This window comes from Trichosurus vulpecula, chromosome 5, assembly GCF_011100635.1.
Source record: "Trichosurus vulpecula isolate mTriVul1 chromosome 5, mTriVul1.pri, whole genome shotgun sequence".
In the NCBI taxonomy this organism is placed as follows: Eukaryota; Metazoa; Chordata; class Mammalia; order Diprotodontia; family Phalangeridae; genus Trichosurus; species Trichosurus vulpecula.
Window position 1 is genome coordinate 179,400,796 of NC_050577.1, and position 26,353 is coordinate 179,427,148.

General features: G+C 38.1%; 1 protein-coding gene across 1 annotated transcript in view; it reads left to right on the forward strand.

The window, feature by feature from the left end:
• The window catches only part of BCAT1 (branched chain amino acid transaminase 1), a 100,236-nt gene that overhangs the window by 16,339 nt on the left and 57,544 nt on the right, over window positions 1-26,353 (forward strand). Inside the window, exons 4-5 of the mRNA XM_036760660.1 lie at window positions 16,577-16,777; window positions 25,005-25,115. Coding sequence (XP_036616555.1) covers window positions 16,577-16,777; window positions 25,005-25,115 — 312 coding nt within the window. The remainder of the gene's footprint in view (window positions 1-16,576; window positions 16,778-25,004; window positions 25,116-26,353) is intronic.

Sequence of the window (26,353 nt, forward strand, 5' to 3'; positions counted from 1 at the left end):
CTTGATTATTGCCACAGTCTCTCAATTGGTTTCTCTATCTCAACACTCTCCTTCTTTTTTTTTTTTTTTTGTTTGTTTGTTTTTTTTTTTTTTTAAATGCAATTTATTTATTTAACATATTTGGTTTTCAGCATTGATTTTCACAACAGTTTGAATTACAAATTTTCTCCCCATTTCTGCCCTCCCCCCCCACTCCAAGATGGCATATATTCTGGTTGCCCTGTTCCCCAGTCAGCCCTCCCCTCTATCACCCCCCTCCCCTCTCATCCCCTTTTCCCTTCCTTTCTTGTAGGGCAAGATAAATTTCTACGCCCCATTGCCTGTGTATCTTATTTTTTAGTTGCATACAAAAAGTTTTTTTGTTTTTGAACATCTGATTATAAAACTTTGAGTTCCAAATTCCCTTCCCTCTTCCCTTCCCACCCACCCTCCCTAAGAAGTTGAGCAATTCAACCTAGGCCACACATGTATTATTATGTATAACCCTTCCACAATATTCATGTTGTGAAAGGCTAACTACATTTTGCTCCTTCCCAACCCATCCCGCTTTATTGAATTTTCTTCCTTGACCCTGTCCCCTTTCCAAAGTGTTTGTTTTGATTACCTCCACCCCCATCTGCCCTCCACTCCATCATCCCCCTGCCTTTTATTTTTTTTTTTTAATCTTCCTCCCTCTTCTTTCCTGTGGGGTAAGATACCCAACTGAGTATGTATGGTGTTCCCCCTCAGGCCAAATCTGATGAGAGCAAGGTTCACTCATTCCCCCCTCACCTGCCCACTCCCCTCCTCTCCTAGAACTGCTTCCTCTTGCCACCTTTATGGGAGATAATCCACCCCATTCTATCTCTCCCTATCTCCCTCTCTCAGTAAGTTACTCTCTCATCCCTTAATTTCATTTTATTTCTTTTAGCTATCTTCCCTTCATCCTCAACTCACCCTGTGTCTGCTCTCTTTCTTTTACATGTATATATATATACACATACATACACATACATACATATACACATAGATACATGCATACATACACATTCACTTATATATATACATAAACATATATATATGCATATTCCCTTCAACTACCCTAATACTGAGGTCTCATGAATCATACTCATCATCTTTCCATGTAGGAATGTAAACAAAACAGTTCAACTTTAGTAAGTCCCTTGCAATTTCCATTTCTTGATTACCTTTTCATGCTTCTCTTGATTCTTGTGTTTGAAAGTCAAATTTTCTATTCAGTTCTGGTCTTTTCACTGAGAAAGCTTGTAAGTCCTCCATTTTATTGAAAATCCATATTTTGCTTTGGAACATGATACTCAGTTTTGCTGGGTAGGTGATTCTAGGTTTTAATCCTAGCTCCATTGACCTCCGGAATATCGCATTCCACGCCCTTCGATCTCTTAATGTAGAAGCTGCCAGGTCTTGGGTTATTCTGATTGGGTTTCCACAATATTCAAATTGTTTCTTTCTGGCTGCTTGCAGTATTTTCTCCTTGATCTGGGAGCTCTGGAATTTGGCAACAATATTCCTAGGAGATTTCTTTTTGGGATCTATTTGCGGAGGCGATCGATGGATTCTTTCAATTTCTATTTTGCCCTGTGGCTCTAGAATATCAGGGCAGTTCTCCTTGATAATTTCCTGAAAGATGGTATCTAGGCTCTTTTTTTGATCATGGCTTTCAGGTAGTCCAATAATTTTTAAATTATCTCTCCTGGATCTATTTTCCAGGTCAGTGGTTTTTCCAAGGAGATATTTCACATTGTCTTCCATTTTTTCATTCCTCTGGTTCTGTTTTATAATATCCTGATTTCTCATAAAGTTACTAGCTTCCACTTGCTCCAATCTAATTTTTAAAGTAGTATTTTCTTCAGTGGTCTTTTGGACCTCCTTTTCCATTTGGCTAATTCTGCCTTTCAAGGAATTCTTCTCCTCATTGGCTTTTTGGAGCTCTTTTGCCATTTGAGTTAGTCTATTTTGTAAGGTGTTGTTTTCTTCAGTGTATTTTTCAGTATTTTTTTGGGTCTCCTTTAGCAAGTCATTGACTTGTTTTTCATGGTTTTCTCTCATCCTTCTTATTTCTCTTCCCAATTTTTCCTCTACTTCTCTAACTTGCTTTTCCAAATCCTTTTTGAGTTCTTCTATGGTCTGGGGCCAGTTCATGTTTTTCTTGGAGGCTTTGGTTGTAGGCTCTATGACTTTGCTGTCTTCTTTAGGCTGTATGTTTTGGTCTTCTTTGTCACCAAAGAAAGAATCCAAAGTCTGAGACTGAATCTGGGCGCGTTTTCGCGTCCTGGCCATATTCCCAACCAACTAACTTGACCCTTGAGCTTTTCAGTGGGGTATGACTGCTTGTAGATTACAGAGTTCTATGTTCTACGTTTGGGGGGGAGGTGCCAGCTCTGTCAGAGCCGCACTCCTCCTTCCCCAAGGACCCCCAGTCCAGACTGGGCTCAGATCTTCGGCAGGCTGTGCACCCCTGCTGTGATCCGCCACTTAATTCCCCCCACCAGGTGGGCCTGGAGCCGGAAGTAACAACAGCTGTAGCTGCCCCACCTCCGCTGCCCCCGGGGCTGGAAGCCGAACCGCGAACTCCTTCCACTCCCGCAGCTTTTCCCACTAACCTTCTCCGCAGTCTTTGGTGTTTGTGGGTCGAGGTGTCTGGGTATTCAGGGCGCTAGGGCCCCCTCCGCCCGGCTTCCGGTCTGGATCGTCCACGCCGCTCAGGCTGGGCTCTGCTCCACTCCGTTCCCAGCTCCCAGCTCCCAGCTCCCAGCTCCGTGTGGAATAGAGCTCACCCAGAGACCATCCGGGCTGTCCTGGGCTGGAGCCCTGCTTCCCTCTGCTGTTCTGTGGGTTCTGCCGTTCTAGAATTGGTTCAGAGCCATTTTTATAGGTTTTTGGAGGGACTCGGGTACGGAGCTCACTCTAGTCCGTGCTTACCAGCCGCCATCTTGGCTCCGCCCCCAACACTCTCCTTCTTTTAGTCCGTCCTAGACTTCTGCCAAAGAAATTGTCTTGAGATTCCCTGCTTAGTCAACTCCAAGGACATCCTGTTGCCTATAGGATAAAATATAAATTCCTCTGTTTAGCTTTTAAAGCCCAACACAACCTGACCCCAACCTAACTTTACAAGGGCATTGGACATTAATCTGCCACTGGTGCTCTGGGATCCAGACAAACTAGCCTTCTTTTTGTTTCTCACACATTATATTCTATCTCTCATCCCTGTGCTTTTGACTGGCTGTACCATGTGCCTGAAAGGTACTCCCTCCTTAAATGTAACTTACAGTCTCTCTCTTCCATTTTCCATATAAGTCTCTTCTGTTCCACCCCAATGCTAGTCTGTTCCTTCCTAAAGTACCTTGTATTTAACTACTCTGTATATATTTGTGTTTATTCACTTTATATAAATATATTCGTATACATATAAAATTACTTCCTTCCCCCTTTTCCTTCCTCCCTTCCTTCTTTCCTTTCTTCCTTCCTTCCTTCCTTCCTTCCTGTTTCCCTCATTAGAAAGGAATTTCCTTGTGAAAACATATTTTTTCATTCTTTTACTTGTATCCTGAATACCTAGCACACAGCTTGTCACATAGTAGACTTTTCATAAATGCTTGTTGAATGCTTGATTAATAATACTTGGAATGTTGTTGCAGAGAAAAAATCATGGATTGGTTGCAAAATATACTCATGAGGGAATGTGGACATCTATATATTGCTGGATCCATTGAAGGGCTGAAATAGTAAATACTTGCAATGCTTGCCATCAAATGTCATTGTGAGAATCTGATGAAATTTACATTAGTAAAGTGTTGGAAGGTAATGGATAGGCTTGGGAAGGAGAAAAAAAATGCTTGTTAATTTAAAATTAAATTCTCTGTTTAGGGTGAATATCAAACTAACCTGTTGATAAGAGAAAATTAGATTTTTATGGAAATGCAAAGCCTATATTTAAAAAATATTTTTAGCTAAATTTCTAGGAGAGAAGTAAATTGGAACAAAAAGTTCCAGAGGGGTCAATAAAGAATCATGATTCTTTAAAAATAAGTTAATAAATGAAAGTGCAGTCAGGTATTGTTTAACAGGATGTCGTTATTATTATGCAATTTACTGGCAAACATTTGCCTAAGGTGAACATACAGTTTTTATTATGTTTCTTGAGTTCCTCATTATGTATTGAACCATCATTAGAGTTTTTGTTTTTCTCTAATATTGTTAACTACAGGAAGACCTTGGATGACTATATAAAGATAGAGGCCCTTTTTTTCTTGAGAGCACTTTTCCAAATCTATTTCATTTCAGAATTAGTCTGAGGGCATTTTTATTGTTAGCAAGTTGCAGTTCACTGACTTGTGTTAAATGTGAAGTGAAAAGGGATTTTCATCACAAAATCCTCCCTGAGATCTAGACTGAATCTCACCCTGTCTACTTGCCATCTATATTAGTGTAAAGACCAAGTATTGGATGAAAATGGGAATTAAACCTTTTACTCATTCTCAAGTGAATTAAAATAATTGCAATCACAGTGATAGCACATGTAGCAGACTATACACACCGCTACAGTCACTTTTGCATCTATATCAATTTAATCAGTGACATTTTCAACTTTACTAGAGCCAGTTTTATGATTAGAAAAATGCATTTTTAAAATGAATATATTTCAAAGGACTCATTAGAGATATCAATTTTTGGTTCACTTGCTTCGGCACAGATTTGCGATTTTATTGGTATGGGGAACACTCCCTGGGGTAGGAAACTTCCTTCTCCAATGCAGCTCCTTCCTTGTAGAATAAATAGGTGATTCATTCATGGTTCCCGAGCCAGAATATGTTAGAGAAAGTACTTGAACTTAGGTCTTCTTGACTCTAGTCACCTGTCAATTGCTTCAGCCCTGATGCCTTTCTGAGATATTTGCATTTTATTTAAAATTACCAAGGAAAATTGAAGTTACTTCTGAATGTTGCCCAAGATTCTGAATAAGTCATCAAGAATGTACATAACACATGACCCACAAAATTGAACGAATCTATAGGCATGAGAGGTTTACTGAAAGATATTTTTGTAGCGAGAAAAATCTGTTTTGACGGTACTCTTCTATAGGACCACTATGCTATGATCTGAGGTGCTTTGACAATGTAATCCCTTCAGTCCTAAGTGAGTACAATGAGCTTTTAGAAGCAATGGCAACATTCCATTGTGTAATGAAAACAAATTAGAGAATGGGAGCCAAGATGGTAGAGTAGATGGTAGAGCAACCCAGCTGAACTCTCCCAACATTCCCCTCCAAACAACTTTAAAATAATGTCAAAAATAAAATTTTGAGCAGAAGAGTCAACAAAAGGTCAGGGTGAACATTTTTCCAGCATGAGACAATTTAGGAGGTTGATGGGAGAGTTCTGTGACACTGGAGTCAAGGTGTGCAGCACCAGTGATGAGCCTTGAAGGCAGATGAATGAGCATCAGCTGCAGTTTTGGGAGCTCTCAGCCTAGAGAAAGTAAGGGGCTTGGCAAGCTAGTCAGAAAGATTACAGAGGAAACTTTGCTGGTACTGGGTGCAACTTGCACTGATTGGTAGCTCTGTTGCCCATACATAGTCCTGGGTTGCAGCTAAGCATCAAGAGGAGCACTTGTGGTCAGTCATAAGGGATCAGGGGCCCCTGGTTGCAGTACTAAGGTAGAGGTAGAATGGGGAAAATTTTCTCACATCAAAGGCATACACAAGGAGGTGCTTTTGCAGTGGAGGGGGAAATGGTGGGGTGGTGGGCAATGCTTGAACCTCATTCTTATTGGAATTGGTTCAAAGAGAGGAGAATATATATATATATATATATATATATACACACACATATATATGTATGCATATATACATATATATATATATATACACACACACACTCGGTTATAGAAGTCTGATTCAAAAGGGAAATAGGAGGGGCAGGGGATAAGCAATATGGTGGTGGGGATAATAAAAAGGAGGGCTGATTAAGGGAAGGAGGCACTGGTCAGAAGCAACAGACTTCTGGGAAGGGAAGAGATGAGTGAGAAGTATAAATAGAAGAAAATGGGATTTAGGGCAATACACAATAAGCATTACAGTGAATGAGATGAGATTACTCATAAAAGGAAAGTGGAAAGCAGAATGGATTAGAAACTAGAATCTTAATACTATGTTGTTTACCAGAGGCAAAGGAAATAGAAACACACACACACATACACAGAGTTAAAATAAGGGGCTGGAGCAGAATCTATCATGCTTCAGCTGAAGAAAAAAAGCAGGGGTAACAAATGTGACCAAAGACAAAGCAAAAGCAAAAAACAGACCTAATTAAAAGAGATAATCAGAGATACTGCATTTTGCTAAGAAGTACCATAGACAATGAAGTAATATAAAAATTTTTACAGCAAGTTTCTTTGATAAAGGCCTCATTTCTCAAATAAATAGGGAACTAAGGGAACAGGGAGCCAAGATGGTGGAGTAAAAGCAGAAATTCAGCTGTACTCTCCCAAATTTTCTTCTGAAAACACCTCAAATTGGATTCTGGAGTGGCAGAACCACCATAAGGGTGGAGGTGTGTGTGAAACAATTTTCCAGCTTAAGATACCTTATAAGGTCAGCAGGAAAGGTCTGTTTCACTGGGATGAGAATGGAGGGCAGTCCAGGTCAGGCTGAGCCATTACAGGCCACATAAGCTGGCAAGTCAGCACCAGGCCATGGGGGTGACTGAATCTGTATATTCAGCTTCTGGAGCTCTCAGCCCAAAGACAGTAAAGCAGTTAGACAACTGGTCAGAAGGAGATTACAGGGGACCATTTACTGGCTCTGGTTTGCATTGCCCATACACAGTTCCAGATCACAGTACCAGGGTAATGAGAAGCACTAGCAGGAATGGGGACCCTGGTCACAGTTCCAGGGTGAAAAAGAGTGCTTGTGGTCATACCCAGACCAGAATATAGGCCAAGAGAGCAGTGATCATCTCTCTCCTTAGATCGTACCACCTTGGAACAATTGAAAACTTACAGACCTTCCCACCCTTCCCGCCCCACACCCTCCACCCCAGCCCCGAGCTAGCTCTGAAAATAGCAGCACAAAAAACCTGAAGCTTGGAACAGTGCCTACCTCAGCTCCATAAGTAGAGCTCAACTTTAACATAAAGTTAAAAGTGGAAAAAAAAAGCTGTAAAAATGAGTGGGCAACAAAAAAAGAACCTGATCATAGAAAGTTACTGTGGTGGGAGGGAAGGTAAAAAAAAAAAAAAGAAAAAAAAAGAAACAAACCACAAACTGAGAAGACAACAAAGTCAAAGCCTCAAAGAAAAATGTGAATTCATCTCAGGACCAAAACAGAAGTCCTGAAATAGCTCAAAAGGGATTTTAAAAATCAAGAGAGCTAGAGGAAAATTGAAAAACAAATGAGTGATGCAAGAGAATCATAAAAAATTAGTCAACAGTTTGGTAAAGGAGGCACAAAAATTACTGAAGAACATAATACCTTAAAAAGTAGAATAGACCAAATGGTAAAAGAGGCACAAGTATTCATTGAAGAGAACTACTTAAACAGCAGAATTGATCAAATAGAAAAGGAGGTACAAAAGTGCATTGAAGAACATAATTCCTTAAAAATTAGAATTGGGCAAGTGGAAACTAACGACGCCATGAGACAGCAAGAAACAAACAAAATCAAAAGAATGAAAAAATAGAAGAAAATGTGAAATATTTCATTGGAAAAACAACTGACCTGGAAAATAGATTGAGGGGAGATAATTTAAGAATTATTAGACTACCTTAAAGCCATGGTCAAAAAGAAATTATTTCAAGAAATCATTAGTGAAAACTGCACTGATATTTTGGAACCACAGGGTAAAATAGAAATTGAAAGAATTCACCAGCTTCTGAAAGAGATCCCAAAATGAAAACACTCAGGAATATTATAGCTAAATTCCAGAGCTCCCAGGTCAAGGAGAAAATATTGTAAGCATCCAGAAAGAAACAATTCAATTATGGAGCCACAGTCAGGATAACACAGAATTTAGCAGCTTCACATTAAAGAACTGGAGGGCTTGGAATGTGATATTCCAGAGGACAAAGGAGCTAGATTACTACTAAGAATAACCTATCCAGCAAAACAGTCCAATCTTTCAATGGATACTCAATGAAATAGAGGACTTTCAGGCATTCTTGATGAAAAGACCAGAGCTGAATAGAAAATTTGACACTCAAACGCAAGACTCAAAAGAAACATAAAAAGGTAAACATTAAGGAGAAATAATAATGGATTCAATGAGGCTAAACTTGTTGCATTTCTACGTAGGAAGATGATACTGTAACTCCTAAGAACTTTCTCATTATTAGGACAGTTAGAAGGAGTATACATAGAAAGTGGGGATGGATGTGAGTGGACTATGATGGGATGACATCCAAAAAAATAAAATTAAGGTATGAGAAAGAGGGATGCACTGAGAGAAGGGGGAAGGGACAAGTAGAATCGCTAAATTATCTTACATAAAAGAGGTACAGAAGACCTTTTATGGTGGAAGGGAAGATGGGGGCTAGTGGGCAATGCTTGAACCTTACTCTCATCAAAATGAGTTTAAAGAGGGAGTAATATACACACTCAGCTGGGTATAGAAATGAATCTGTCTTAACTTACAGGGAAGTAGGAGGGAAAGGGGATAAAATGGTTACTGATAGAAGAGTGGGCAGATTGGGGGCATAGTGTTCAGAAGCAAAATACTTTTGAGGTGGGACCCCTCTCTCTCTTTTGAGATGGGACAGGGGAGAGAGAGAAAGAGGGAGGGAGGGAGGGAGAGGGAGAGGCAAGGAAACATAGGATGGAAGAAAATACATAATAATCATAACTGTGAATGTGAATAAATGAACTCATAAAACAGAAGTGGATATGAAAGTGGATTAAAAACCAGAATTCTACAATATGTTGTTTACAAGAAACACTTGAAGCAGAGAAACATGCACAGAGTAAAGGTAAAGGTATGGAGCAGAATCTATTATGTTTCATCTGAAGAAAAAAAAGGAGTAGCAGTCATGATCTCAGACAAAGCAAAAGCAAAAATAGATCTAAGTAAAAGAGATAAGCAATATATTTTGCTAAAAGCAAAAGACAATTAAATAAAATCAATACTAAAGATCAATGGACCAAATGGTATTGTTTCCAAATTTTGTTTTTTGGAGGGGGAAGATATATTTTTATTTTTTAATATTAATTTATTTGTTTTTAGTTTTCAACATTCACTTCCATAAGATTTTGAGTTCCAGATTTTCTCCCCCTCCTCCTCCCTTCTGCCACCCAAAGACTGTGTATAATCTGATATAGGCTCTACATATACATTCATATTAAACATATTTTCACATTAGTTATGCTGTGAAGAAGAATTAGAACCAATGGGAGGAACCATGAGAAAGAAGAAACAAACAAAAGAGAGAGTAAATAGTATGCTTCAATCTGCATTCAGACTATTGTTCTTTTTCTGGAGCATCCATATTCTTAAAGGAAAAGTTAAAATCAGTTACAGGAAGAAATGGAAAGTAAAACTATTATAATGGGGGACCTCAGCTTCCCTCTGTCAGAACTAGGTAAATCCAACCACAGAGTAAACAAGAAAGAAGTTAAGGAGATGAATAGAATTTTAGAAATGTTAGATCTGATAGAACTTTGGAAAAAACTGGATGGAACTAGAAAGGAATATATCTTTTTCTCAGCGTCACATGGCACCGAAACAAAAATTGACCATGTATTAGGATATAAAAACCTTATAACCAAATGCAGAAAAGTGGAAAGATTAAATGCATCCTTTTAAGAACATAATGCAGTAAAAATTATATTCAACAAAAGGATGAGGAAACATAGATTAGAAATTGATTGGAAACTAAATAATCTAATCCTAAAAATGCACAGATTAAAGAACAAATCATAGAAACAATTTCCTTAAAGAGAATGACAACAATGAGACAACATGCCAACATTTATGGGATGCAGCCAAAGCAGTGCTTAGGGGAAAATTAATATCTCTAAATGCTTATATGAATAAAATTGAGAAAGAGCAGATCTACAAGTTAGGCATGCAACTAAAAAAAATGGAATAAATTAAAAACCCCCAATAAAACATCAATTGGAAATCCTGAAAATCAAAGGAGAGATTAATAAAATTGAAAGCAAGAAACCCATTGAACTAGTAGATAACTGGCTTTATGAAAAAAAACCCAGTAAAAGATAGATCAGTTTTGATTTGATTAAAAAAAGAAGAAAACCAAATAATCAGTATCAAAAATGAAAAGGACATTAAAACAATCATTAGGAGCTATTTTGCCCCATTATATGCCAATGAATCTGACATTCTAAGTGAAATGGGTGACTATTTACAAAAATATAAATTGCCTGGATTAACAGAAGAGGAAATAGAGTGCTTAAATATTTCTTAGAAATTGAATAAGCTGGGGCAGCTAGGTGGCTCAGTGAGTAGAGCACCAGCCCTGGAGTCAGGAGGACCTGAGTTCAAATCCAGCCTCAGACACTTGACACATGTACTAGCTGTGTGGCCTTGGGCAAGTCACTTAACCACAATTGCCCTGCCAAAAAGAAAAAAAAAGAAATTGAATAAGCCATCAATGAGCTCCCTAAGAAAAAGTCACTAGGACCAGATGGATTCATAAGTGGATTCTACTAAATATTTAAAGAAAAATTAATTTCAATACTATATAAACTATTTGGAAAAATAAGGAAAGAAGAAGTCCTTCCAAATTCCTTTCATGATACATATATGGTGATGATACCTAAACCCAGAAGAGCAAAAACAGAAAGAAAACTACAATAAAATTTCCCTATTGAATATTGATGCAAAAATTTTAAATAAAATACTATCAAGGAGAGTAGAGCACTATATCTCAAAAATCATGAATTCTGTCCAGGTGGGATTTATACCAGGAAAGCAGGGCTAGTTCAATATTAGGAAAACTATCAGCATAATTGACCATATCAATAACAAAACTGACAGAAATCATATCATTATCTCAATAGATTTAGAAAAAGCTTTTTGACAAAATACAATGCCCACTCCTTTTAAAAACACTAGAAAGCGCATGAATAAACGGAGCTTTCCTTAAAATTATAGGTAACATCTACCTAAAACCATCAGCAAGCATTTATCTGTTATGGGATAAGTCAGAAACCTCAATAAGATCAGGGCGAAGCAAAGATGCCCATCATCACCACTATTATTCAGCTTTGTACTAGAAATGCCAGTTACAACAATAAGAGAAGGAAAAGAAATTGAAATAATTACAATAGTCAATGAAGAAACAAAACTATCTCTCCACAAAGGAGAATCCTAGAGAATCAAGTAAAAAACTAATTACAATAATTACCAGCTTCAGCAAAGATGCAGGATACAAAATAAACCCACATAAATCATCAACATTTCTCTGTATGGCCAACAAAATTCAGCAGCAAGAGATAGAAAGAAAAATTCCATTTAAAATAACTGTAGGCAATATGAAATATTTGGGAGTTTACCTGCAAAAATAAATGCAGGAAAACAATTACAAAACAATTTTCACACAAATGAAGTAAAATCTGAACAATTGGAAAGATATTAATTGCTCATGGGTAGGCTGAGCCAATACAATAAAAATGATCATTCTATCTAAATTAATTTACTTATTCAGCATCAATACCAAACAAATCACCAAAAATCATTTTAAAGAGCCAGAGAAAAATAACAAAATCAATCTGGAAGAAGAAAAGATCAAGAATATTGAAGGAATCAATGAAAAAAAAAGGAAGGTGGCCTAGCTATACCAGATGTCAAACTGTATCACGAAACAGTAATCATCAAAACAGTCTGGTACTGGCTAAGAAACAAGAATGGTGTATCAGTGGAATAGATTATCTACACTATAACAGTAGTCAGTGACTATAGTTATCTACTGTTAAACTCAAAGATCCAAGTTTTTGGGACGAGAATTCACTATTTGACAAAAACTGCTGAGAACACTGAAAAACAGTTTGGCAGAAACTAGGTATAGACCAACATTTCACACTGTATACCAAGTATAGCAGTAAGGCAAAATTCATGCTTGAATGTTTTGGAATTGCAAAGTATAAGGAATTCTCTAGGTAGAAGGCAGAGGAAGTATAACATTTATTTAGACTCCAGAGTATCAAATTCAAAGACCAATGACCCCAATTTGATATTGTGGCAACAATATTCCAAAACTGATAAGCCCACCTCACTGTAGTAACAAGGAAACTATAACACAATATTATTTCAAGGAACTAAGCCACACTGTAGCTTCCCCTTGATGCTATGGCCTCTCTATAACAAGATCACTCATGAATCCTAACTCTCCTAGCTCAGCACTTTCTCCTGCAGCTCTGGTGACTCAGAGTTCCTTGATCTCTGCTACTCCCTCTTGCTCAGCACTCTACGCTCTGCACTCTCGATGCTGGCTCTTGGCTTTTGAATCCTGCTGCTCTCAGGTGCTCCCGGTCCTGTTCTGCTACTCCCAGTTCTGGGCTCTCTTTTTATACAGTCCTACCCATCATCTGACTGACTAGAGCTCAGCACACATACCATTGGCTCTGGTCCTAGCAACTCACCTTAGGGCCCTGAGGGCTTCATGCCTACATCAGCTTAGCACCTAGTAAGAAGGGGTTTGGGGACTACTTAGGAACAAAGATATAATCAGGCCTTCCCACCTAGCCACACCTGAGCCCAGTTGAATGGGTGGGGAAGATCTTTCATCAGATTAATACTATACCAACATAAGGTCAAAATGGCACAAAGCGATCTAGACATTAAGGATGATATCATAAGCAAAATAGGGAAGCGTGGAATAGTTTAACTGTCAGATCTATGGATAAGGGAAGAATTCATGACCAAACAAGAGATGGAGAGCATTATGGTATGAAAAATGGATAATTTTGATTACATTAAATTAAAAAAGATTTTGTACAAACAAAACCAATGCAGCCAAGATCAGAAGGAAAGCAGAAAACTGGGATTGTTTTTACAAGTATCTTTGATAAAGGGCTCATTTCTCAAATATAGAGATTGAGTCATTTATAAGAATACAAATCATTCTCCATTTGATAAATGTGGGGCAAAGGATATGAACAGGCAGTTTTTGGATGGAAAAAACCCAAAGCTATATGTAGTCATATAAAAAAATGTTCTAAATCACTACTTATTTGAATAGTGCAAATTATAACAACTCTGAGGTAGCACCTCACCCCTATCAGATTGGCTAACATGACAGGAAAGGAAAATGCAAATGTTGGAGGGAATGTGGGAAAATTGGGACACCCGTGCCCTATCGGTGAAGTTTTGGATTTTTGGATTGATCCAGCCATTCTGGAAAGCAGTTTGGAACCTGTGCATACCCTCTGACTAAGCAGTACCACTACCTAGGCCTGTATCCCAAAAACATTTTTTTAAAAATGAAAAGATATATATATATATATATATATATACATACACACACACACACACGCACGCACGCACGCACACACACATCAGTATATATACATACAAAAAAAATTTTATAGCAGTCCTTTTTGTGGTGAAAAAGAATTAGAAATCTGACTGCTCATCAATTGGGGAATGGCTGAACAAGTTGTTTTATATGATTGTGATAGAGTAGTATTGTACAATAAGAAATGATGGGGATGATGGCTTCAGAAAAAACATGGGAAGACCTATATGAACTGATGCAAAGTGATGCTTATTGACTGACTACAGATATTATTAACCACATTTCTACAGATCAGGAAACTGATACTTACTATCTTAATATTAATTAATTATCTTGCCCAAGGTCACAAAGTTAATAAATGACATTGGTTGGAATCCAACCCAGATCTTTTGACTTTTAATTCAATGCTCTTTTCAGTAATCAGCAGCATACTTGACAGTCAACCATGATTAGTAGGTCGGTTTTCAGATAACAGACATACAAAAAGGCCATCATTGGTCATATACTCAGAGCTTTTATAGCATTTTTGGATATGCTAATCCAGATTAATCCAACTCAATCCAAACCAATTCAATAAGCATTCATTAAGAACCTACTTGTCCTAGGTTCTGGGGGCATAAAAAAGTGGGTAGCAGACTAGGTGAATGCTATAGAGATTAACGTTTTCTGTAACAACAATCCAGCTAGCAGCTACTGTGGCTGTTTAGGACCAACAACAACAGCACACAGGAAGGGCTGCCAACACAGGCTCTTTGATCTGCTTTTCTAAGAAAAGCTACTTTAAGGGTTAACAATCTCAGTTTAATTAAACATACATATATCATCCACTTAGATTAGGGGGAAAAGATCAGCCACCTGAGCTTCAGGGCAAATACAAACAGAAATTACAAATCACATACAGACATACCTTGTCTGATCAAATCGCAATTCATAGTTAACAGAGAAACACCAACATCTATCTGTCTGGGTTATCAAAGCCAGGGGGTGCTATTTCAGTGGCTTGCCTAGAGTTTCATCACCCTTTCAATGAGTATACCCCCAAAAGTGAAATGCTAATCTTCTAGTACATATACCCTGTTCAGTACCCTGAGGGCTCGAGGCTCACCATTTAGGATATGAGAAACCAGAGTGTGGGAAAGCACCACATCATATATAAATCAATGACTCTCAATTGTCTTAGTGCTGAGAAACACTCCAAGGCAAAAAAAAAATCCCACGTAAAACCTGCCCCATTCAAAAAAAAGCCAGACTCATTAAAGGCACTTAAGAAAAGAACAGCAAAAAATCCTGCTCTGAGTACCGTTACATGTTCCCCCCTATCCTTTCCCCACAAGTAACTCAGGAGCTGGGTGGTTCTCTTCCCTCTTTAATAGACAGTGTTGCTGGAACATCCAGAAGAATGTGTAGAGGATAGTGAAGGTAAGAAGACTACATGACTGCTGATAAGGGGCTGGGTTATGGAGAATTCTAAATACCAAATGAAGGCTTTTATGTTTGATCCTGGAGGTCCCATGCCCGTAATTCATTTTTTCCGCATCTCTGCATCTTAGAATCCCTAGTTTTCTTCAAAGTTTAGCTGAGTTACAACTACTTTCATATAACTTTTCCTAAGTTCTCCAGCTGCTAGTGCTTTTCTCTCAAAATTACCTTGTATTTATTTTGTGTAGACTATCTACTTGTATTTGAATGTTCTATCTCCAATGATAGAATGGAACCTCCTTAGGGATAGGGTCTATTTCATTTTTTGTCCTGTATTCCCGGTGCCTACCATAGGGCCTTATATATGGCAGGTGTTAAATAAGTTGTTTGTTGGCTGATCAATTTAATTTGGAGGGTCTAATCAAGTTCTTCACAACAGTTCTCTGTTTTTACCCTCTGCAACAGATAATTACATGACCTTGTAATTTTATGACTTTAAAAAAAGTCCTTATGAGCATTATAATACGAGATGACCAACTGGAGCATGAAATAATGTTTCTTGTTGCTTTGAAGGTTGATAAAACCAACTCTACCAACTCCTTTATTTGTTTTTCCAAGTAGAATTTGAGAATCACCTTTCCATTTAGCTACAATTTCTATCACTCAACTGCTTTAATTAGCATGTAAGTGGCTCAGTGAATAGAGTTCTGGGCCTGGAGTCGTATGAATTCAAAGCCAACCTCTAACACTAGTTGTGTGAACCTGGGCAAATCATTTATCTCTGTCTTTCTGAACTGTAAAATGGGGAAAATAATGGCACCTATCTTCAAGGCTTCTGAGGATCAAATGAGATAATATTTTTAAAGTGCTCAGCACAGTACCCGATATAGAGAAGGCACTTAATAATTGTCTATTTCCTTCCTTCCTTCCTTTATTCCTTCCTTCCTTCCTTCCTCCCTCCCTTCCTCCCTTCCTTCTTATGAGAATTTAAAAGTACTTAGTTTCTCCAGTAACATGCCCTCCTGCTGGGGTCGTTGGGCAGAGTTCACATTTAAAGTACTCAGGGATATTTAAGTTTATAGAATCTAAAAACTATGTAATTCTTAGGACTTTCCCCTTTTCTGCCATTTTATTGCTGTCATGACAGCTGCAATGGGTCTTGTATTGTGCATCATTTTCATGGGTTCCTTGGCCAAAGAATTACTTCTCAAAGGTCTACTGATCCTAAGCTTCTATGTGCTCATCTAGGCTTGTCCTCAGAAAACAGACTCAGTTTTCTCTTATTATTTTACTCAATAGCCATGATTTTATTTCTGTGCTTTCCTCCTTTAATGATGAGATTGTACCCCTTCTCAAATTGCTGTGGATTAAAAAATCATTACCTGTTGGACAAACTTTGGTTTGCTGACCACCATTTATACTCTTCTGGAATAGGCTTTTATCCTGTGATGATACACTGAAGTAGAACTTTATATGAATCCATACTTACAATCATTTATACTGTATCAGCTACATGTTTGTCTTATCCCTCAACTGGATTGTGAACTCCTTTATCTTTTAAAATATGAAATTTGCCAAGACTAGGTATACATCTGATGGATTTTTTTCAGCAAATTCTATTAGATGCTGATGATACCAAAAAACCCAAATTATTTATTTGTTTTTCTTTTAGGCTAAAGATATAATCATCACACCAGCCACCATTTTAAAAGAAAAACCAGACCCAAATAATCTTGTATTTGGGTCTGTTTTCACGGATCACATGCTGACAGTGGAATGGTCTTTGAATTTTGGGTGGGAAAAGCCTCATATTAAGCCTTTTGAGAACCTGTCATTACATCCTGGCTCATCAGCCCTTCACTATGCAGTGGAAGTAAGTAATATATTCTTTATGACATGTATATTTAACTTTATTTTTGATGCATTGCATGCATATCCTAAAATAGCTTTTGCGCAATAGGCTTTTTTAAAAAAAATTCTCATTTTTTGGGATGTTCATTGAGGAAATTTCTTAAACTTAAAGTCTTTTTCTTATAGACAAATTAAGGAGGAGGTCATTACATATTCTTTAGATAATTGTATATTTTATAAAGAATGAAAGAATAATTGAAAGCAAATAGAAAGGTAATTTCATAGAGAAATTTACCTAACCAAAAGTGACTAATTAACATTTTACATGTCATTTAGCCTTTCAGTCTGTTACTACTGTGGAAAAATCAGAGTCAAATAGTATGGCTGGATTTCAAAGTGAGCTGGATACTTTTATGATTAGTAATAACATTTATAGTTATGAATGTTAAAGAGGCATTTAATTTAATGTCTTTCTTCAGGCATAAGTTTATTAGTCTATAAGTGTAAGGGTTTGAGAAAGGAATTTTTCCTCCCCATCTCATTATGGCATGTGTGTGTGTGTATTGTTTTCACATATTAAATCCTCTGAAATAACATATTGGGAATAGCTAAGAAAAATTTTGGTTGAAATATTTGGGGAGAGGACAAAAAAAATTAGTACAAGGCAACTTAGTTTCAGCCCATTGAGAAATAAAATATTCTCTACTTTTTTATTTGACTTTTAATAGGAATCTCCAACTAGTGGTTGACCTAAAGTATCCATTCAGAGATTAATTTGCCCAAGCTGTGTATGCTGTACCTTCACTGCTGGCAACTCTGATGCCAGACATGATCTTGAATGGTTCTGGAATAGTTTTGCTGCTAATGCATCAGGCATAGTAGTCTGATCATGTGGGGAGTTGAGGAGGCCAATAATGGTTGATGGAAAAAGGGAAACAGGTTGATCCTCATCTCTGGAATGTTGCAGAGGCTGCCCTCATGCCTGAAATGCACGCCTCCTTTACCTTTCCCCATGTCTCTTCCCAAGCAACTTAAATATCTCCTGCATGAGGCCTTTCCAGTTTCCCACAGCTGCTAGTGTCTCATCCTCTAAATTACCTTGTATTTATTTTCCATATAGTTTGTCTTACCTTTACATGTACATGTTGTCTTTCTGATAGAATGTCTACTCCTTGACAGTAGAGACTGTTTCATTATTGTTTTTGTATATTCAGTAGCACACTGCCTGGTATATAATAAGTATTTAAGGAATTTAGATTGATTGGTGAGTCACATAAGACATTTATTATGGATTGATGAGTCAATAATATTTTTGAAACCTATTAGGGTTTGGGGAATAATATTTATATTAAAATAGAGATCTGATCAACTTGTGTTTCATTTTAGTTTTCAAGGAAGACTTAAAATTTCACTTGTATCTATCGTTCTATGAAAACTCATAATGTATAGAGCTTGTATAGTTATTTTATGTTTTCTTTACAAGTTGAAATTGTGCCTAAATTACAAATAAAGGGGATGGTGGTACCTTCTTAGGAGGTCTTAGCCTACCTTCTCTTAAGCTCAAGGAACTAGAGAAAGCAGGAATAGTGTGTGTGTGTGTGTGTGTGTGTGTGTGTGGTATATATGGCTGTATGGGAAGATCACAAGCAGATTATCCTTGAAGTTATGAATTTCCTGCTTACACAGACCATTCACATTCCTTTGGACAGGGTGTGTATGTATATGAGCATGTGTGCATATGTATACATTGACATATGCCCATGTTCTTAAAATGGTATTATTTATCCAATTCTTCCTGAAGGTATAAATGAATCTGTCCTCCACCCATAATTTTGAGTCTTCTGTAGTTATGATAGTCTCCTCTCTCTATTAACTAACTCTTTATGTACCCAAGTTAGTAAGTCTCCTTCTTTTCCTCTCTCTCTCTTATACCCTGAGTTCAAATCTGGCTTTAGATACCTACTAGCTATGTGACTCTGAATAAGTCACTTCACCTTTGTCTGCTTCAGTTTCCTCGATTATAAAATGAGCATAATAATAGTACCTACCTCCCAGGGTTGTTGTGAGACTCAAATGAGATAATATTTGTAAATTGTTTAGCATAGTATCTGAGACAGAGTAGGCACATTAATAAATGCTTTTTTTCGTCCTTCCTTTTCTGTGTCTCATTTATCATCCTAAATATATAGCCGGGCCGGCCTTTTAAGATCAGATTTGGAGAACAGGTTTTCTAGCCCAATTCTCAATACCTGGATCCAAGGAAATTGGCTTTACCAAGTAGCTTTACACTCTTCTCTAAAAGAGAGCACTAGTGTATAGGCGTGAAGTCTAGAGTTTTAAGTTACTCCAAGTACATAGGCTTTAACCACTTGTGCCTCCTTATTAGGTTGCTATATGCATGTCACCACTCTCCCACAAGGACACTGGACATGTTAGTGGGAGAGTGTGACATAGGTTTGTAAGTGGACTATGGTACTTTCAATATTTCTGCATTTGCCTTCTGTTGAGCTAATGTTCTGTTCTGATTATTATTGTATTTACTGTCTCATATAGTAAACATTTCATGCTTAAGAGTTTTTAAAAATTACTGATTTGAGCCATACTCTAGCCAGACGCTGAGTTTCTGCACTTTTAAAAATTGTTGGAATACAAGTGGCCCTAGGGGTGGCTAGGTGGCACAGTGAGTAGAGCGCTGGCCCTGGAGTCAAGAGGACCTGAGTTCAAATCCAGCCTTAGATGCTTGACACACTTACTAGCTGTGTGACCTTGGGTAAGTCACTTAACCCCAATTGCCCTGCCTTCCCTCCTCCAAAAAAAACAAAAACAAAAACAAGTGGCCCTAACCCCTTTCTGAGGTCATAGGAAAAATCTGGATTTGATATTGCCTTTGTTCTTTGCCTTCCAGAAAAATGTTTAGAAACCTTCAATTGTTGGCAAAAGATTTCATGTGCCCACTTTTACTTAATATACAAACATCGACTCCTTTCATCCTGTTTAGTATATGAAAGGTGGCAGAGGAGCAGTAAGGAATCACTGGCTGCCAAGTGTTATTGTTGTTTTTGTGGTTATTGTTGTTGTTGTTGATGATGTGTGTTCTTTTTTGAAGAGGACCAATCAGTGGGTTGATTGGATTCCAAAATGTTGAGGTCCTACTCTTTGAGGGGAGTCATGGTAAAGTGAAAAGAATATTAGCTCTGGATTCAGAAAATTGGAATTAAAGTTCTGGCTCCTCTAACCTTGTCTCTCTTTCTCAGTTCCCTCATTTGTAAGATGAGGATTAATAATATTGCATTACAAGGCTTGCACCATTGTTCTGAGGAAATTTTTCTTTGTAAAGTGACACTGCTCTTTCATAATTCTCCTACTGTCTGACTGTTCTTTCTCAGTCTCCTTTTCTAGGTCTTCATCCAGGTCATGTCTACTACTGTGAGTATTCCCCAGGGCTCTCTTCTGAGTCCTGTTCTCTTTTCTCTTCATACCATTTCACTTGGTGATCTCCTCAGCTCCCATGGATTCAATTACAGTCTCTCTGCTGATGATTATCAGATCTGTATGTCCAGTGCCAACCTCTCTCCTGCCTTCCATTTTCACATCTCTACCTGCCTGTTAGTCCTTTGGACGCTTCAAATACAACATGTTCAAAACCAGAACTTAATGATTAGTTTTTCTCACCAAAACCTCCCCTCTTCCTAACTTACCTATTACTGTTGATGACATCACCTTCCTCCCAGTTATTCAGCCTTGCAACCCAGGTGTCATCCTTGACTCCTCCCTCTCTCTCTCTCACCTCTAATTGTTAATTTGTTGCCAAATCCTGTTGATTCTACCTTCATAACATCTTTCATGTACTCTCATTTCTTTCCCTCTGACATTGCTTTCACCTTGCTTTGCCTCATTACCTCATGCCTATGTGATTGCAGTAGGTTTCTGGTGGTTTTCCTTGCCTCAAGTCTCTCATCAGTACTGCTTATCCTCCAGTCAACAACCAGAGTGATCTTCCTAAAACACAGATATGCCCCTGTCAACTCCTACTTAATAAGTTCAAATGTCTCCCTTTTGCCTCCAGGATCTAAAACAAAATCACCTGTTTTGCATTCAATGTCTTTCACACCCTGGCTATTTCCCACCTTTCCAGTCATCTTACACCTTATTCCCCTCCATGTACTCTATTAGACACTGGTTTCCTCACAAAAGATATTCCACTTCACAACTCCATGCATTTTCTATGTGCTATGCGCTGTCTTTGGCTGTTCTCCATGGCTAGGATTGTCTCCTACATTATCTTTACTTCTGAATTCCTTTAAGTCTCAGCTAAAATCTTACCTTCTGCAAGAATTCTTTCCTGATCCTCCTTAATGCCTTCCTCTGAAAGACATCCAATACATTTTCTATATTTCTTGTTTTTACATAGTTGTTTGTGTGTTGTTTCCCCCGTTAATCTATGATCTTTTTAAGAACAGAGACAGTTTTTGCCCTTTGTATCCCTAATACTTAGTCTAGTGCCTGTTGCATAGTAGGTATTTAATAGATTGTTATTGATTAAAGTGTAAAACAAATATTCTCTTTCCTTACTATTTGACATTGTATTTAAAAGTAAACATTGAAGAAGAGTAAGAAAAATTATGCCTATTTTCAGAGGATGGTTTCCTTAGAAAACCCCAAAGAAGAAACTAATTGAAATAATTGATAGTTTTAGTAAAATAGGAGGAAGCAAAAATCTACAATTATCACCAGCATATTTGCATGATGGTAACAAATATAAGAAGGAATTGATAGAAAGACATTATATTCCAAAAATTCCTAGGGCCCTTTCAATATAGCTCCCCAAAAGCTGTATCCAGTTTCAAGTCTCTCTTTGGGTCAAATTGTTTGTCTTTTTGTTCTCTCAAAGACCAAAGTGGAACACACGTAAATAATAAAATAGACTACATAGGGAAAAAAACAATAACTCTTTTCCCTCTCTATATTCAAGTGGGCCTTATCATAGATTCCTAGGACTCCAGTGATGAAGAGAATGTAAGTTACCTGGACACTTCTTATATACCAATGGCTGTTTCAGAGTTGGAATATTTCTTTACCTCCTAAGCTGATGCATGTAGCTTTCCCATAGAACTGCTAATATTGTCCTATGAGTTGCTTGCTTTGATGAGCTCCCATTCTCAGTTAGTTGCCACAGTCATTTGCTCCTTATCTATTGAATTGCAGCTGGTAGGGACTCTTTCTTCTTTAATATGAGTTTTCATGGCTCTTTTGTGAGTCAGACCCACTGCAATACCTAGTCATCATCACAGCAAGAGTCATTTACTACAAGACTGTTTTTTAAATATATTATATATAAAATAAATTGTAAAGCATCGCTTAAATGTAAGCCATATTTATTCCAGAGAAAGAAAAAAAGCCTTGTGATCTCACAACACATTTCCTCTCTCTATTTACAATTATATTACCCAACGTCAAAAAGGCAGGCGATCAAAGGGAAATACTTAATCTTAGCTTGAGAGCACTCTGCCTACCTAGATTTTGTTTCCCAGACCCTAAGTTAAAATTGTTGACTCATGGTTGGGGAGATATTTTGAGTCACTACAACCTAGCGAGCTGGGGTATTATGAAGGCAGAATTTATGATTTCAAAGAGAATCATATATATGCCTGAAAGGTTTGGAACCGCAGGATATAAGGAATTCTCTAGGTAGAAGGCAGAAGAATTAAAGCATGTATTTAAGCTCCACAGTAACAGACCCACAAACCAGCGCCCCCATTTTGATATTTTGATCAAAAGCTTCCAGGCCCAGTAAGTCCACCTCACAAGAATAACCAGGAGGCCACAGAGAAGCATGATGGTATAAAGCAAAATCATATACATGCTTCCCCTCTACGGTAAGAAGATTACCCACTGGCCTGAAGTCCTTGCTCAGCACTCCTCAGTCCACACATGGGTCAGCTCTGCTACCGGCAGCTCCTGCTTCAGCTTCGGCTGTAGGCGTCTCTGGCTCCAATGGAAAGAAAAAAAGGGCTCTTCAAGCTGTCTTCTCTCCTCTTATAGAGTTTTTGACATCATCAAGCACTGCCTGAATGACCAGGGTTGATTGGTTCTTGAGTTGGCCCCTCCCCCTAGGACCATGGGAGGTTCACATCCACGTAGACTAGGTTAACACCCAATAGGTGGAGTCAACACCTCTCCTCAGCCAGCCCCATGAATCGTCACACAGGAAGTTCTCTGCTCCTAGGCATGGGTCTCTGGGCTTCCTGCCCTGGAAGAGAAGCAGCAGGCACCGAGGAAAGGTGAAGAGCTTCCCCAAAGATGACCCTACCAAGGTTCCACACCTAACAGGGCTCTGGGCCTGGGGCCCAGCACCCAGCAAGGCTCGATGAGATAAACTGAGTCACTCAAAGAAAACAAAGGCCATTCTGCCCACCGACACAGCTGGTTAATAGGTAGCTCTGAAGAAATGAAGTCCAGAAGCTCATAAAGAGAAGCTATAAGCCAGTTGAAATGCCCAGAATCCAGTAGATGAAGACCCAGAAGAGATGATGAATCCAATGGATATTAAAGACACAGTGCTCAGGAAAAAACACATAAGAGTAGTGCTATTATATTACTGAGGACATCACCAATTATGTTGCATTCAAAATATATATAATTTGCCCTGGCTGCCCATATTCCTTGTCCACATGTCCTTTATGTATGTGTTCTCTATACTTTTGTCCTGGCCAAATATATTCCTGGCACGAGTCTCTTTATGTGTGTTTCTTGGCCACATGTGCTTCTTAAGTGTGTGTCCTCAATATTTCTTGGTTTATTGTTTTCCGTTTGTAACCTCTCCTACTGTGGTATGACCAGTAAGGGACTGCATCCCACGTTCACAAGGTAGTCTTCTTGTTACTTTTTTCTTTATACTGTTTGATTAAATGTCTTTTGCTGGAACTAATGTATCCTTTGGTTGACTGGTAAAGTAAACACATACATGAGGATCACATTCTATCACAAAAGGTAGTATATATAAATAGATATGTGTACCATCTGTCTCTCTCTTTATTGGAGTATTGAGTAAATGTTTTTTTGAAGATCTATGTCATCACTATGAGTGGCTCAGTTAGTATAATTAAAACATACTGGTAGAGACTTGAGAGCCATAGTGTTCAGTAGAGAGATTAGGAGAGAGTAAAAGCCAAGAATGTGGGAAAGTCAGCAGAGAGGCACAGGAATGGGAGACTTAATAGTATATATGAGAAAGGACATAGAGCAGAGATTTCAGAGATTTCAGGAAAGGCCTGAGTTTCATTTTTGCCAACAGTCTTAGCCTATTCTCCCTTGTCAGAACTATTAATAAATATCCAAATTTTAAATTATATCACTTTCTCTCCTTTATTAAGCCTACTCATGGATGGAGTTAGCATGACATAGTGGGTGGAACCCTGGGCCTGTATCAGGATAACTTGAATCAAATTCTTCTTCCAGTCCTTATTATCTGTGACACTGGACAGGTTACTTAAACTCTTTGGGTCTCAATAACCTTATTTGTAAAGTGAGTGGTTTGGACTAGAGGACCTCCAAAGTCCCTTTAAATGGTCTTCTCTGTTCCTTGAGGATAGGGGCCTGGTTTTCTTTATCTTTTTCCCACCTAGCATTGTGGTCTGGCATGTAGTAGGCATTTAATACGTGTTCATTGCTGTATGGTACCTATGAATCTGTAGTATGAAAGCATCAATAGACAGGAAGGGAAAACGGAGAACTCAGGTAAGTGACAGAATAGCTACTTAACTCCTCGAATTTGATGGGAATAGTAGTGACTTCTTTCTTGTGCCAGTTTTTATCGGCCAGATTTGGCTAGCACTGTGCTTAGACATAACAGGCAGCTATCTGGTGCAGTAGAGCCTGGAGTGGTATGCCTGGCTTGGAGTCAGGAAGACCTGAGTTTCAGATCCAGCCTCATCTAGCTGTGTGACCCTAGGCAAGTCACGTAACCCTGTTTGTCTCTGTTCCTCATTTGTAAAATGGGCTGGAGAAGGAAATGGCAAACACACTCCAGTTCTTTGACAAGAAAACTCCAAATGGGGTCATGAAGAGTAGGACATGATTGAAATGACTAAATAACAACATGCTTAGATATAATTGTTCTCTTTTTAAGAGAAAGACAACTTTAAATACCCAAGGAAACATGAAACTTTGAGAAGTCAGTCCTTTGATATCAGGGGCTCTTTTTACTAATCATCATTGGTAATAGATTTTCAATTGTCTTTAAACTTCAGTTGTTTGAAGGAATGAAGGCATACCGAGGAGTAGATAAAAAAATTCGTCTGTTTCGACCAGACCTCAACATGGACAGGATGCTTCGATCTGCAGCAAGGATAACTTTGCCTGTACGTAAGTCAAGTAGTTTATGTTCCTTTTTATTCAGAGAGTCTCCAGTACACTATTTCAAATAAATTTACATGAATTTGGATGAAATGGGTCATAGTAGGGAATTATCAAAATGAAATGCAGTTCTAGTCTGGGTGTTGTTTCTTGTCTGCTTTCTTCTCAAGAAGTGACAGTTAAAAACCTTTAGGAGGTGAATTTATTCCACTTGCTAAACGCGTAATAGGAGGCTGTGTGGTTTAGTGAATAGTAAATTAGCCTTACAGGGAGGAGGACATGGGTTCAAGTTATGACTTTTTGTGACTCTAGGCAAGTCTAAGTCACTTAGTCTCTTAATGCTTTGCACAACTTTCTTTCTACTTTTATAATAGTCGAAATTCCTATTTTTCTTAACTGTAAAACAATTGGTAAGAGTTTTTATGTTTCCTATAAGTTTTGAAAGATAGTTAAAAAAACCCCAGCAGAAATAAAAGAAAAGGAAAAAAAATCCTACACAGACATGCAGAAGGATTTGTCAGGTAGACACTGATTTTAGTCTAGAATGATAATGAAAAGAAGGGGATTGGGAGGAAGAAAAGGATGTTCAAAATGTCAGTGTCCTCTGGGTTCCCTATGACACCTTGGAGTCTAGACAGCTTGCTAAGACTCGAAGTTTCAGAGAAGGTAGTTACTTGCACTGAGGTGGGTTTCCTCTTTCGGCAGTTCCCTCTACCAGTGAAATCACAGATCTTGTTCTTTTTTCTCAGTGATTAGTATTTGTGTTTGTATATGTCTGGGTTCATGAGAGTGAGTGAGGAGAGAGAGCCAGATCAGCAGTCAAAAAGTGAGTGTTCGGTTCCCAGCTCAGCCACTTAATAGATATTGCTGATCTTGGATAAGTATTTAGCCTTATATATACATAATTTTACCAATATATAAAATAGAGGTGTTTAACTAGATGACCTCTAAGCTTCCTTCAAACTCTAATATATTATATCCATACATAAGAAAGAAATTAGATGGGGGCAGCTAGGTGGCATAGTGAGTTGAGCACCAGCCTCGGAATCAGGAGGACCTGAGTTCAAATTTGGCCTCAGACACTTGATATACTTACTAGCTGTGTGACCTTCGGCAAGTCACTTAACCCCAATTGCCCCCCTCCAAAAAAAGAAAGTAATTGGTCTAAATCTAAAAGTACTTACAAAATATGTTTAAATTATAGTATTGAAAAGAAAAAATGATAGAAAATGTAATTGCTTTT